Below are 13552 nucleotides of genomic sequence, written 5' to 3'. Positions count from 1 at the left end.
AAGTAACCTTCCCTGGACCCATCCAATGCTGGTAACTACAGACCAGTTTATTATCTCATTACATCTCAAAACTCTTGGAATGCCTGGTCTATTCTCCACTTACCTGTTATCTCTCTGCCGACTCCCTTCTTCACCACTTACAATCTGCTTCTCATGCTATGCATTTGACTGTAACCATTCTTTTTTAAAGTCTCCAATGACCAATGATCTCCTCACTCCTAAATCCTGAGGTGACTATTCTCTCCTCATTCTTCTGGATCTCTCAGCAGCATTTGATACTGTGGTCCACCAGCTCCTCCTCAGGAGGCTTCAGTAAATTGGCCTGTAGGACACTGGACTCTATTGTACTTTCAGTGTCTACTTTTCTATATCTCTCTGGGGTTCTGGGGTTCCTCAGTGCTCAGTTCTAGGTCCTTTTCCCTTTATACTGCCCCCATTGGACAAACCTTTAGCAGATTTGATTTCCAGTATCATGTCTATGCTGATGATACACATCTATAAACTTCTGCACAAAACATCACCCCTGCCATACTTCAGAACACCAGAGATTGTCACTCTGCTGTCTCTCACATCTTGTCCTCTCTCTTCTTCAAACTTAATCTTTCTAAGACTGAACTTCATGTCCTTTCACCATCTATTATCCAACCCAACCCCGACCTCTCCATCTCAGTCTGTGATGTCATCATAACCACGAGGCAGCAGGCCTGCTGTCGTGGAGATGTGCTTTGCACTGTATATTCAATCTATTGCTTGCTCTTGCCGCTTGCATCTCAGTAACATCTTTAGAATCTGTCCATTTCTCAGATTTGAAACTTCTAAAATGCTAATTGTTGCTCTAATCCACTCCTGACTAAACTACTGTAACTCCATACTAATTGGTCTTCTACTCACTTAACTGTCTCCTCTCAAATCTATTTTTAATTCAGCAGCCAGTCTAGTCTTTAAGACCAAACGCTACATGGATGCCTCCAGTCTGTGCCAGTTACTGCATTGGTTACCTGTCCCCTTTTGACTACAGTTTAAAATAATAACCCTCATCCACAAAGCTCTGCATAATGCTGCACCTCCCTTCCTAACCACTCTCATCTTTCATCTTTATTGCCCAACGATTGCCAAGGATCTTAGATTAACCTCTACTTTAATTTGAACTTCTCATGCATGTCTTTAGGAGTTCTCCTGAGCTGCACCATTTATCAGGAATGCCCTTCCCTGGACTATCAAACTAATACCCAACCTCCAAAGTATCAAAGGTGCACTTAAAACTCATTTCTATAAGAAAGCCTATCACTGTCACTAATGCATGAAATTTTGATTCTCTCTTTACTAACCACCCTGTGTCCTCCTCCCATCTGTTATCCGGCAGACCCATATACCAAGCTCCAGGCTTCTCTGAAGTCCCATTGACCTTGGACTTTGTACATGAGATGGAGGCTGAAGGCTGGCTCAAGCAGCAGCATCTTTATTTTTTAAATTATGTTATTCTGTTACCATATAAAGAATGGCTGGACCATTGTACAAGCTCTTATTGCTCTTGTGTCACCGCCTCATCCTCATAGACTGTAAACTCTTGTGTCCTCCCTTGACCCTTATAGATTGTAAGCTCTAGTGCGCAGGGCACTCATTTGTACTTTTGCATATGACTATTTGTACTTTATAATGTAGTATTTTATATGTACATGTCCCTTTTAATCTGTAAAGCACTGCGGAATTTGATCGCGCTATATAAATAAAGATTACTATTATTATTTGAATTGTCCATTTATTCTGGAGGTTCATGCCTCTGAGGTAGGGTTGGGGCCATCTTGTCTCATGGTTTAGACTAATTTACTAATCTGAAGCTTGTGGCCTTCTTTTCAAAGTAGTTCACCCCTAAGAAAGCAACTACAATGTGGGAAACCGTAAACTCTTAGACATTAAAAGGATGTTTGAGAGATGGAGACACTTCCTTGAGGTGGCCAAACGCAGAGTCACAGCGATTACTGAACATCTATTGTACTTGGAAAGCGCTAAGAAACTAGCTGGTTGAGTATCATTCTTTACTTGTTTTAATTTTGTTACTTATCGACTTGCTTGCTTAGAGGAGAGGCAGCTCTACCATAACCATAGACAGGGTACATTCTCTACACCTCAAGTAGAGATGGCTCTACTATCATCATAAACAAGGGCTGTCCTGTACACCTAGACTTCTACTTTCTCCATTTAGCCTTTATTTGCCTTCATCAATAACATCTACAATATACGATTTATAGGTTATTCTTCATTGACCTTTGTCTTTTTTCACCCTTACCAACTATGAAACTATGATGATATACAAGACATTACTAAAGCAGAGATTTCGAACATCATATGGGCAGAAAGTATAGTGTGAGACACTGAAGGGGTTAACTGTGGATGGGCGGTATGTTTCCCCTAGGTTTTGCTATTATGCAAGGCCTTAGTGCTGAGGTTGTGTTGTCCAGCACCTTGGACACAGGTGGTGGGAACAGCCCCAATCAGCCTAATAAAGCCGCTCAGCAGAGCTGAGAGTGTTGTCTCTCTGGAAGGAGGCTGGAGAGCACGCAGCCTTGACCTCTCTGCCTGGAGCAGCAAAAGAGTTTTTGTTAGTGGTGAGTCAGAGAACCATTGTTTAGTTAGCACCCTGACGGGTAGGATATTATTTTGTTTTTGATGCCTGAATGTGAAGGCTGTATTATTTTGTTCCTGCTGAAATAAACACAGGCTAGACCTGTTTTGGACTGTACTTTGGTGTCACTGTCGTGAACTGCATCACAGCACCCCGCTACCACGGTCTCTACTGGGCCAAATCTCCCACATATGGTGCTTCGGATTGCGGGCAGTTCAAAAGACACACACCTGAAAGGCTTGCTACATCCTGCAACATTGCATGGCCTGGGTGAAAGCAGCAGGCGAATTGCAGGATAAAGCCAAGATGGAGGACTTTATTAAAGCCATGCTCCAGCAGCAGGAGGAGAGATCCCGCCAGCAGCAAGCCATGCTCCAGCAACAGGAGGAGAGATCCCGCCAGCAGCAAGCCATGCTCCAGCAACAACAGGAAGAGTCCCGAGCTAATCGACAGCTGCAGCAAGCCATGCTCCAGCAGCAGGAGGAGAGGTCCCGCCAGCAGCAGGAAGAGTCCCGAGCCATGTTCCAGCTGATGATGGAAAAGTTTTCCGGCATTATGGCAGCACCGCAAGCGACGACTACTGAGGGGTCCCATACTGGTCTGCAAGGGTACACGGTTGTCCAGCGTTCCGCACGGGCTGCAGTACAAAAGGCTTTACAAAAAATGACGACGACCGACGACGTGGAGGCGTATCTCACTGTGTTCGAGCGAGTAGCTGAGCAAGAGGAGTTACCGGCTGAGCAGTGGGCAGATGTCCTGGCACCGTTCCTGACCGGCGAGCCGCAGAAGGCTTACTACGACCTGAGTAAAACGGAGGCCCGTGTGTACCCCCAGCTAAAGGCAGAGATTCTGGCTCGTCTTGGGGTCACCGTTCAAGTTCGCTCCAGCCGGGTCCACCAGTGGGCTTACTCAGAAAAACTACCCCCACGCTCCCAAATGCATGACCTGATCCATCTTGTCCGGAAGTGGCTACAACCAGAGGACTGCACCCCAGCACAGATGGTAGAGAGAGTGGTTCTCGACAAGTTCACCCGTTCTCTGCCCTCTCGGCTCCAGCGGTGGGTTGGACAGGCCGGTCTCACAAAAGCTGAGGAACTCGTGTCCCTAGTAGAGAGGTATCGGGCTACAGAGGACCTTCTACTTACCTCTCCCACACGAAGCAGTGCCAGTGACAGGGTCACCAAACCATCTGGTAAGACTGCTACTGCGGAAAAGGGGAGACATGTCAGGCTGGGAGGGGGTTCATTGGGGTGGAATGGATACCCAGAAACCTATTGAGGCTCGTAACAGAGGTCATGGCCGTATCCAGTGCTGGCGGTGCCATGAAATGGGCCATATTGCTGCCAACTGTCCACTGTCAGTGGAGCCAATGGACTGCAACCAGACCCGGCGAGTGTCACTGTTTGCCCGGCCGGTTCTGTCGGCCGAGTCAGTCACGGATGCAGAACCCCAAGTGTGAACGGTCACAATCGGTGGTCACACAGTGGAAGCCTTGCTAGACTCAGGGAGTCTGGTCACCCTGGTGCGGGGAACTTTGGTTAATCCTGGACTATACAGTGGGCGGAGAGTGGGAGTGTTGTGTATACATGGGGACACTCGCGAATATCCCACTGCTGTCATCAACCTACATACCCCTTGTGGTACTATTGCCCATAAAGTGGGGGTGGTGGGGACCCTGTTTCATGAGGCTATTATCGGCAGAGACTTACCGGAGTTTTGGGACCTCTGGAGACGAAGACCCACCTCAGGTGCTGTTGAAGATAATGGACATCAGGTATGTCCGGCCCTGGTCCCTGAACCCTTTGAGGCCGATGTACCCACACCAGCAGTAAGGGTGACCCCATGTGATGAATTCTCTCCCCTAGAGGTCCTAGTTGGTGAGGTCGAGGGCCACAAGGAGGTGGCCGACATGCCGGACCTTGAGGTTTCCCGTGAAAATTTTGAGGCTGCACAGCTACAGGACCCTACCTTATTTAAAGCACGGGAGAATGTTAAGGTGATAAATGGGGTACTCCAAATACCAGGGGCTGACAAAATATACCCCCGAATGGTGATTGTTGGGGAACTGTTGTACAGGGTTGACCAGGTACAGGGTGAGGAGCTTGAGCAACTTGTAGTACCCCAATCTCACCGTAGGCTGGTGCTAGATTTGGCACATAAACATGTGCTGGGAGGGCACTTAGGTGCTGAGAAGACCCGAGAGAGGATCCTGCAGAGATTTTTCTGGCCCGGGGTGTGGGAGGAGGTAAGCCGGTATTGTAGCTCCTGCCCTGAGTGCCAACTTACTGCCCCGGTGTCCCACTTTAGGAGTCCTCTGGTACCGTTACCAATCATAGAGGTACCGTTTGAACGGGTTGCAATGGATTTGGTTGGCCCCATAGTCAAGTCCACAAGGGGGCACCAGTACATCCTCGTTATCCCGGAGGCAATCCCGTTAAGGAATACCTCCTCCAAAAACATTGCTAGGGAGCTGTTCCAGGTATTCTCCTGTACAGGCCTCCCCAAGGAAATCTTGACTGACCAGGGAACCCCATTCATGTCTAGAGTAATGAAGGAGACGTGTAAATTACTCCAGGTTAAACAGCTCCGCACCTCTGTGTATCATCCTCAGACAGATGGCCTGGTCGAGAGGTTTAACAAGACCTTGAAGGGGATGCTAAAGAGGGTGGTCAGCAAAGATGGGAAGGACTGGGATTGTTTGTTGCCCTATTTGATGTTTGCCATACGTGAAGTTCCCCAGTCCTCCACGGGTTTCTCACCCTTTGAGCTGTTATATGGACGTTCCCCACGTGGGCTTTTGGATGTAGCCAAGGAGACCTGGGAACAGGAGAGGACCCCCCACCGTAGTGTGATAGAACACGTCTCCCTTATGCAGGACCGCATAGCGGCGGTAATGCCCCTTGTAAAGGAGCACATGACAAGGGCACAAGAGGCTCAGTCTAGGGTCTACAATAGGTCAGCCAGACTCAGGACCTTTAACCCAGGCGACAGAGTGCTAGTTCTGGTGCCCACCGTTGAGAGCAAGTTCTTGGCAAAATGGCAAGGACCATATGAGGTCATGGAGAAAGTGGGGGAGGTAAACTACAAGGTATCTCAGCCGGGGAGGAGGAAACCCGAACAGCTATACCACGTGAACCTCCTAAAGCCATGGAGGGAAAGAGAGTCCCTGATGGCCGTGGGAGTAGAAAAAGCGTCTGTCCCCAAGAAGGTGACACCCGAGGTAGGTGTACCCGATGGGCCCAGATTCAGGAAGCGAAGGAGTTTGTGCTCCGAAACGTGGATGTGTTCTCTAAGTTACCGGGACGTACTTCAGTCATCAAGCATGACATGATAACCGAACCCCACATCCGGGTACACCAAAAACCCTACCGGGTCCCTGAAGCGCGCCGGCTTGCCATATCCGAAGAAGTCAGGCAGATGTTAGACCTGGGAGTTATCGAGGAGTCTAAAAGTGACTGGTCGAGTCCTATTGTGTTGGTTCCCAAACCTGATGGTTCCCTACGGTTCTGCAATGACTTTAGGAAGTTGAACGAGGTGTCCAAATTTGATTCTTATCCCATGCCCAGGGTTGACGAGTTGATAGAACGACTTGGACAGGCTAGGTTCTTCTCCACCCTTGACCTGACGAAAGGGTATTGGCAGGTACCCCTTACTGACAGGGCCAAAGAGAAGACCGCTTTTGTTACTCCTGATGGGCTATTTCAGTACGTGGTACTCCCCTTTGGGCTACATGGGGCTCCCGCCACATTCCAGAGGTTAATGGATCTCGTACTAAAACCTCACCGGAGATATGCCTCGGCCTACCTGGATGACATCATAGTTTATAGTAACGATTGGGAGAGTCACCTGGCCAAGGTTCAAGCAGTGGTAGACTCCCTGAGGGCAGCAGGGTTGACAGCGAAACCCCAAAAATGTGCACTGGGTCTGGAAGAGGCCCGTTACCTGAGGTACCGTATTGGGCGAGGTGTCATCAAACCCCAAGTAAATAAAGTGGAGGCGATCCAGCAGTGGCCACGACCTATGAGCAAGAAGCAAGTGAGGGCTTTCCTAGGCATATTGGGCTATTATCGCCGATTTATCCCCGATTTTGCTACCATAGCGGCACCCCTGACTGACCTGACCAAGGGTAGCAGGGCGGTGATGGTAAAGTGGAGTGAAGAGGCTGAGGGGGCGTTTCAGCGACTTAAGACGGTTTTGTGTGAGGGACCGGTACTGATCACCCCTAACTTCACCAAGACCTTTATTGTGCAGACTGACGCTTCTGACGTGGGCTTAGGGGCTGTCCTGTCCCAAGTAGTGGAGGGTGAGGAACATCCCGTGACATTCCTGAGCCGCAAGCTCACACCTCCTGAAAAGAACTATAGCATAGTTGAGAGGGAGTGCTTGGCGATAAAATGGGCTCTGGAATCCCTGAGGTATTACTTGGTAGGGCGACAGTTTACACTGGTGACCGATCACTCTCCCCTCACCTGGATGAGTCAGGCCAAAGAGAGGAACGCCAGGGTCACAAGGTGGTTCCTAATGTTGCAGAATTTCAAATTCACGGTGGAACATCGAGCAGGAAAGCTGCATGGGAATGCTGATGCCCTGTCTCATACCCACTGTCTGATGGCCAAAAGTGTTCGCCCCCACAGGGTCAAACAGAGGGGGAGGGTATGTGAGACACTGAAGGGGTTAACTGTGGATGGGCGGTATGTTTCCCCTAGGTTTTGCTATTTTGCAAGGCCTTAGTGCTGAGGTTGTGTTGTCCAGCACCTTGGACACAGGTGGTGGGAACAGCCCCAATCAGCCTAATAAAGCCGCTCAGCAGAGCTGAGAGTGTTGTCTCTCTGGAAGGAGGCTGGAGAGCACGCAGCCTTGACCTCTCTGCCTGGAGCAGCAAAAGAGTTTTTGTTAGTGGTGAGTCAGAGAACCATTGTTTAGTTAGCACCCTGACGGGTAGGATATTATTTTGTTTTTGATGCCTGAATGTGAAGGCTGTATTATTTTGTTCCTGCTGAAATAAACACAGGCTAGACCTGTTTTGGACTGTACTTTGGTGTCACTGTCGTGAACTGCATCACAGCACCCCGCTACCACGGTCTCTACTGGGCCAAATCTCCCACAATAGATTAACTCAAAAAATAACTCAACCATCCCCTTTTGCTTCCTTACATGTACCTTATGTGTACGTTGATACATCTGATGTTCTGTACATTTTTGGTCATAATAAATATAAGTGTTATGTAGGGCAGTAGCCAGGGAATGGACAGCGAGATGCATTTGGTAAGTGTTTCCATTAGACAAAAATAATAAGATGTCCAATTTTTCCGATCCATTACATTTATGAAGGTTTATTCCATAAAATGCAGAGAACCATCCGTCCTTTCCTCCTTTTCCTGATGCGCAGTGAAGCAACGTAATCCAGAGGTCTTCAAGGATTTGGTCATTTGGTTTAGTCAAGGGATGAAAACTTCTCATGTAAAGATTCATTTCTGTCCTTTCTTCTAGGTACTGACCAAAAAGAAAACTCAGATTGAATATCTGCTGGTAATTATATATTGTCACAATCTGAGAGGTGAAGGTGGGATTGATGATAAAGGTCCTGTCATGGAGGGCGCTTACTATTTCATTAAAAATAGCATTCATGAAGTAATGAAAAGTTCCGCATATTATAATTATTTGGGCAGATGATTCCTTTATCTCCTCACGGATTCTATTCAAATAATTATCCAAAACTGCCTCATCTTCTCTCTGGAGAAACTTTCTTTCACATCTTAGGACAAAGGCCACACAGATGCCACGACTGCCGAGAAGATCCATCAGTAATTTTGTCTCTCTATCCCCAGCGTCATCATCAGAGGATATAATTCCAACCCAGGTCCATCCAAAGGAACTCACAAAGTGCGATATAATGGAATAAGTTGTGAAGTCATTGGGGACGGTCCGGAAGAAAGATGGGAACAGCTTCCTGTCACTCAGCAATGTGTCTGTAGCTCCGTAACTGATCTGTGTGATAAATAATGAGAGAATTAGTCAGAAGCCTCCAAATACTATAAAATATATGGTAAAAGTGGATAAAATTTTTTTCCATGGTTTTAGATGAATTTGTTAGCAGAAAGGTGGAGGTTTTTATATTAACCAAGAAAAGAAAACTTTAAATCATTTACTGAAATGATTTAAAAAAAAAAGTTCGAGTCACAGCTTTATTCAGGTGACCAAATAGATTGATTGCCATTTCTCCTGGTCATCATCGGACCCGCTCATCCTGTGTTCTCTGAATGCATCTACTTACTTGTTAATGACCCCCTCTTAACTTATATTTTGAAGGTCAATAAGAATGAATCAGTTTTTTAATTGAGACACCACTCAAAAGAGCCCCATAGAAATGTAACTATAAAGGGCACAATTAAACTATTCACTTCCACCTACTGTATTATCCTGAGACTTTGATTTAGTGGGAGAAAAACTATCCCCTCTAATACTGTGGTCCAAAAGGAATTTCCAACTGTTCATAAATGAAGTTATTTAACCCCTTAATGACTTGGCCATTTTGCACTTTCCTGACATGGCCCTTTTCTTCTAATTGAAAATGTGTCACTAGAATTGGTTACAACTATGTAACGTTTTAACATATCCAAGTGAATTTGAGTTTGTAAACTCATGACACATTACACTTCATGTTCTTTAAATTAATTGATAAATCTGAAAAAAATCGCTTTTTTCTAAAATTAAAATGTTCTGTTTTCAGGGAGATGGTCATACCGCCAAATAACTTGATGGATAACATTTCCTAAATGTCTGAATTTATTATGTTGGCTTGGTTTTTATGCATCCTTTCATTTTTTGAAGATGTTCTGAAGCTTAGAACTTTAGATGTGATTTTTCAATTATTTGAGAACATCATCAGACTCATGTTTTTAAGGGATCTGCTGAACTTGAGAGGCCTAAATACTAGTAAAACCCCATAATAGCAAATAAACCTCTCAACTTGGAGGTGCAATTTAGAAATTTTGGGGGGGGGGGGGGGGTTTGAACAGCTGCATGGAAACATAATGTGGCGGAATCATCATCATTGCAGAGCAAATTGTTACCATCTCTTTGTAAAGGCTATAAAAAAATAATTTTTTGGCAATTTTGGGGACTTCTTCAAATTATTGATGATATTTTATTAACTCTTTCTTGGTGGAAGAAATCAGAATTCTTATTTTGAATTATTAGAATTTTTTGGCAGTGGGGTCTATTCACCATATCTTGAAAATAATATATCTTTAATATATCTTTGTTCTCTGGGTAACTATGATTCCGGCAATACCTTATTTATATAGTTGAAATTTTTATATTTGCCCAATTGTACTTAAAAAAAACAAAAAAAAACAAAAGTAAAAATTTGATGGCTTTAGTATCGCCATCTTTACATAGGCATAACTGTATTATTTTTCTGTTAACCCATCTGGGATGCAGCCAGTTTTTAGCTTAAGGTTCAGCCCTATTCTATGTAATCTGATATGTGTCGCTTTATATGGTTATAACTTTTGAGTTTTGAGATTTTATTTGTCACATGTTGTACTTCACATTAGTGGTACATTTTGGCTGATCAGTTATGCGTCTATTTATTAAAAAAAAAAAATCTAAAAATTTGCCATTGTCAAAATTTAAAATGATCTAGTTTTCAGATATACAGGCGGTCCCCTACTTAAGAACACTCGACTTACATACGACCCCTAATTTATTGTACTTTAGTCCTAGGCTACAATAAAGAGCTATAACAGTTATCACAGGCGTCTGCAATGAAGCTTTATTGTTAATCTTGGTTCTTATGACAACCCAACATTTTTAAAATCCAATTGTCACAGAGACCAAAAAGGTTCTGGCTGGGATTACAATGATAAAATATACAGTTCTGACTTACATACAAATTCAACTTAAGAACAAACCTATAGACCCTATTTTGTATGTAACCCGGAGACTGCCTGTATTGTGATAGAAAATGATTACAAGATCACCCAGGTGGAGGCCTACACTGCTGCAAGTGTCCTATCAGATTGTGATTTCATTACTGACAAGAGGATCAGACTCAGACATGGATCCTACAGGAATCGTCTACGCCATCACTTGATGGCTACCTTCTCCTTCGGGTCTTCTTCTACACAAACAGATCATTCTCCAACTACTACTCCTCCTCCCCGGACTTATGACACTTTTATAAAATTATTATAGTGTTTTTATTAGTTTTTTTAGTTTTATAAATTTTTAATATATAAATGTAATTTTTATTGTACGGTCTGATGCTGTAAATGCTGATATGTTGCTATAGTGCAGGACTTGGTATTATCAGTAACTCATTTCAGTTCTTATAGTGTCCAAAAAGGGCAATTAATTCAGACTTTCACTTGTCCCTAATCACAGAAGCATCCTGCTCCTATGCAAGTGCCCTGAAAAGGACAGTCATTGGTCTTTGCAAAGTTGCTCCCTATTTGACTATAGAACAGCAGCAAACACTCCCTATCTCTGGTGTGAAGTGGACAAGTGACTCTTAAACTGAAGTCACATGACCCGCCTGGGCAATCACAGCCATGCCCACAAAAGACATGCCTGTGCTTACTATGGGGCTGCTAAATGGTTGGTTGGCTGCATAGCAGTCATTAAACCAATTTACTGTGTTTTTCCCAAATAAGAACAGCTGTGTCTTTTTGGGTCAGGGTTCCATGGGTGCCAAATCTGCCAAATTCAGTACGGATCAAAATTTGGCAGTTCAGACCTACTTATATCTACTCAGCACCTCATTACACAGTTGTGAGTTTTAAGTGGAAAGTCAGAAATACATTGTGCAAAAACCATGCAAAATCTGCAGGTAAAATCCACCACATTCATCCATATACTGTGGTCTAAAATCAATGCAAATGACTTGATACAGTAGACTTTTTGTGGCTTTGGGGTGACTGACCTGTGTGTACGGATATATCCCCAGGAGCTGAGCTATCGGTAAAGTGGTGGATGAGAAATGATCTCCGATAAAACCCACAACCTTCTTCTTCCGAGTGCAGGAATAATTAGGAACAAGGTATCCGGGTCCGGATAATATTAGTAAGATGCTCCTTATCGCCTTCCTGGGGTCTGTACACGAGTCATAGATGTGATATCCCAGAGTCAGGTTTGGGAGGATTAAAGGATTTTTATTGATTTCATCAACAGCGTAAAAGAAAGACATGAGATTCTTGTACTGATAAATCTCAGGACTGTAAAATAAGGAGAATGAGTGATTATAGTATTTATGATAAAATTATGCAACATTACTATTATTACTTAAAAAATACATTCCATTTTTTTTCTAATTTTTGTTTATAATTTATGCTTTACTACCTGAAAATACCAAACAAACTAAACCTTCCTTTTTTTCAATTTTTCAGGTAGAATGTAAACATAAACTCAGCATAAATTACATTTTGTCATATTTATGTCTCACTTTATAAATAATTTTTTATCAGGTTTTTAAAAAAAACATTTTTTCCAACACATTGCGCTATGCGTGGAGTAACTAAGATCGTGCCCCACTCAGGTCCCCGGAGTTCACCTTCTTCTTCCTGGTGTAAGTGCATTGTCTTGCGACACAATTTGAATGTTAACTCCCGCGCTCAGTCCGAATCCGTTGGATCATCTGACGGGCCGCCCCCCAATTTCTGTCACATGAAAGCAGTGCAACTGTAAATCTGCCCAATTATTTTTTACAGAAGATTGAATTTTTAAAAAATGTATTAAAACATAATTAAACCTTTATAAAATTAGCATCTGATTAATTGTACCAATGGTCAAAGATGTCGAAACAACGCCCACAATAAATCAGTACAATGATGATTTGGAATTTACCTCCAGTTTCCCCGTATATGGCCTGTGGTATTAAATACTGCCAGTTGGAATTACAAATTATCACACAAAAAACAAGCCCTCGCACTGCTCTGTACATTGAAAAATAAACAAGGTGTTTTTGATAGGAGAGGAGGAAAAAATTGAAAAGCAGCAATTGAAACGGCAAAGGGTTAAGAGACAGGAACATGTTATTGTAGAGCTCCGCTCCGAATGTTTATTATTTTATGACATTTTTGCATTGCATTTAGGGTTATCAGTCCCAGAGCATGCTGGGATTGCATTAGAAAATATCTCACAAACAGGAAGCAAAGAAAAATAAATGAGATATTACAAGTGCAATAAATTGTTTAACTATGACAGATGGAAATATATTTCACTGTTTTGTTGTATCTCATTTGTCTTTCGATATTGGAGCAGCTTAGAGAGAATCTGACGACCACTAAATCACAAGCAAAACTTTATACATGAACCTTTACTTTACCTTTCCTGTTTGCCTTCACAAAATACAAGTCAGTTCAGAAAAAAATACAAATGAGCTTCTCGATGGCTCCGGGCTGTGACCACATCTGCCAGTGCACCCCTCCTTCACATATGGAGAACCTCAAATACACAATGTACTGACTATTCCGAGAACAATTTTCGGACTCACTAATGTCAGAGGTGTAGTGTAGTCTTGGATTCCCATGTGATTACCTCTACAAGGACACATCACGTATAAGTATCATCATGTGCCTAATGGATATTTATGCTGGAAGAAGAGGAATAAATTCTGCATATATTCCAATTACAGGCGATCCCCTACTTATGGACACCTGACCTACAGACCCATAGTTACGACCCCTCTGCCCACTGTGACTTTTAGTGAAGCTCTCTGGATACTTTACATTAGTACCAGGCTGCAATGATTGGCTGTAAGGTGTCTGTAATGAGGTTTATTGATAATACTTCTTCCCATTACAGCAAAATATTTAGAAAATCCAATTGTCACTGGGACAAAAATATGTCTGGAGCTACAATTAAAAAATTTACAGTTCTGACTTACAAATCCAACATAAGTACAACCCCAAGGAATCTATCCTGTAC

General features: G+C 43.6%; 1 protein-coding gene across 1 annotated transcript in view; it reads right to left on the bottom strand.

Annotated features, from left to right (window-relative positions):
- LOC140070305 (vomeronasal type-2 receptor 26-like) overlaps window positions 1-13552 on the bottom strand; it is a 34046-nt gene that overhangs the window by 20237 nt on the left and 257 nt on the right. The window contains exons 2-3 of the mRNA XM_072116657.1: window positions 11550-11841; window positions 7784-8611 (exon numbers count right to left, since the gene is read on the bottom strand). Of these exons, the coding sequence (XP_071972758.1) occupies window positions 7784-8611; window positions 11550-11841 (1120 nt within the window). The remainder of the gene's footprint in view (window positions 1-7783; window positions 8612-11549; window positions 11842-13552) is intronic.

Source organism: Engystomops pustulosus, chromosome 7 (assembly GCF_040894005.1).
Source record: "Engystomops pustulosus chromosome 7, aEngPut4.maternal, whole genome shotgun sequence".
NCBI classification, from domain to species: Eukaryota; Metazoa; Chordata; class Amphibia; order Anura; family Leptodactylidae; genus Engystomops; species Engystomops pustulosus.
Note: the sequence above shows the minus strand (reverse complement) of the source record. Positions and strands in the feature narration are given on the sequence as shown.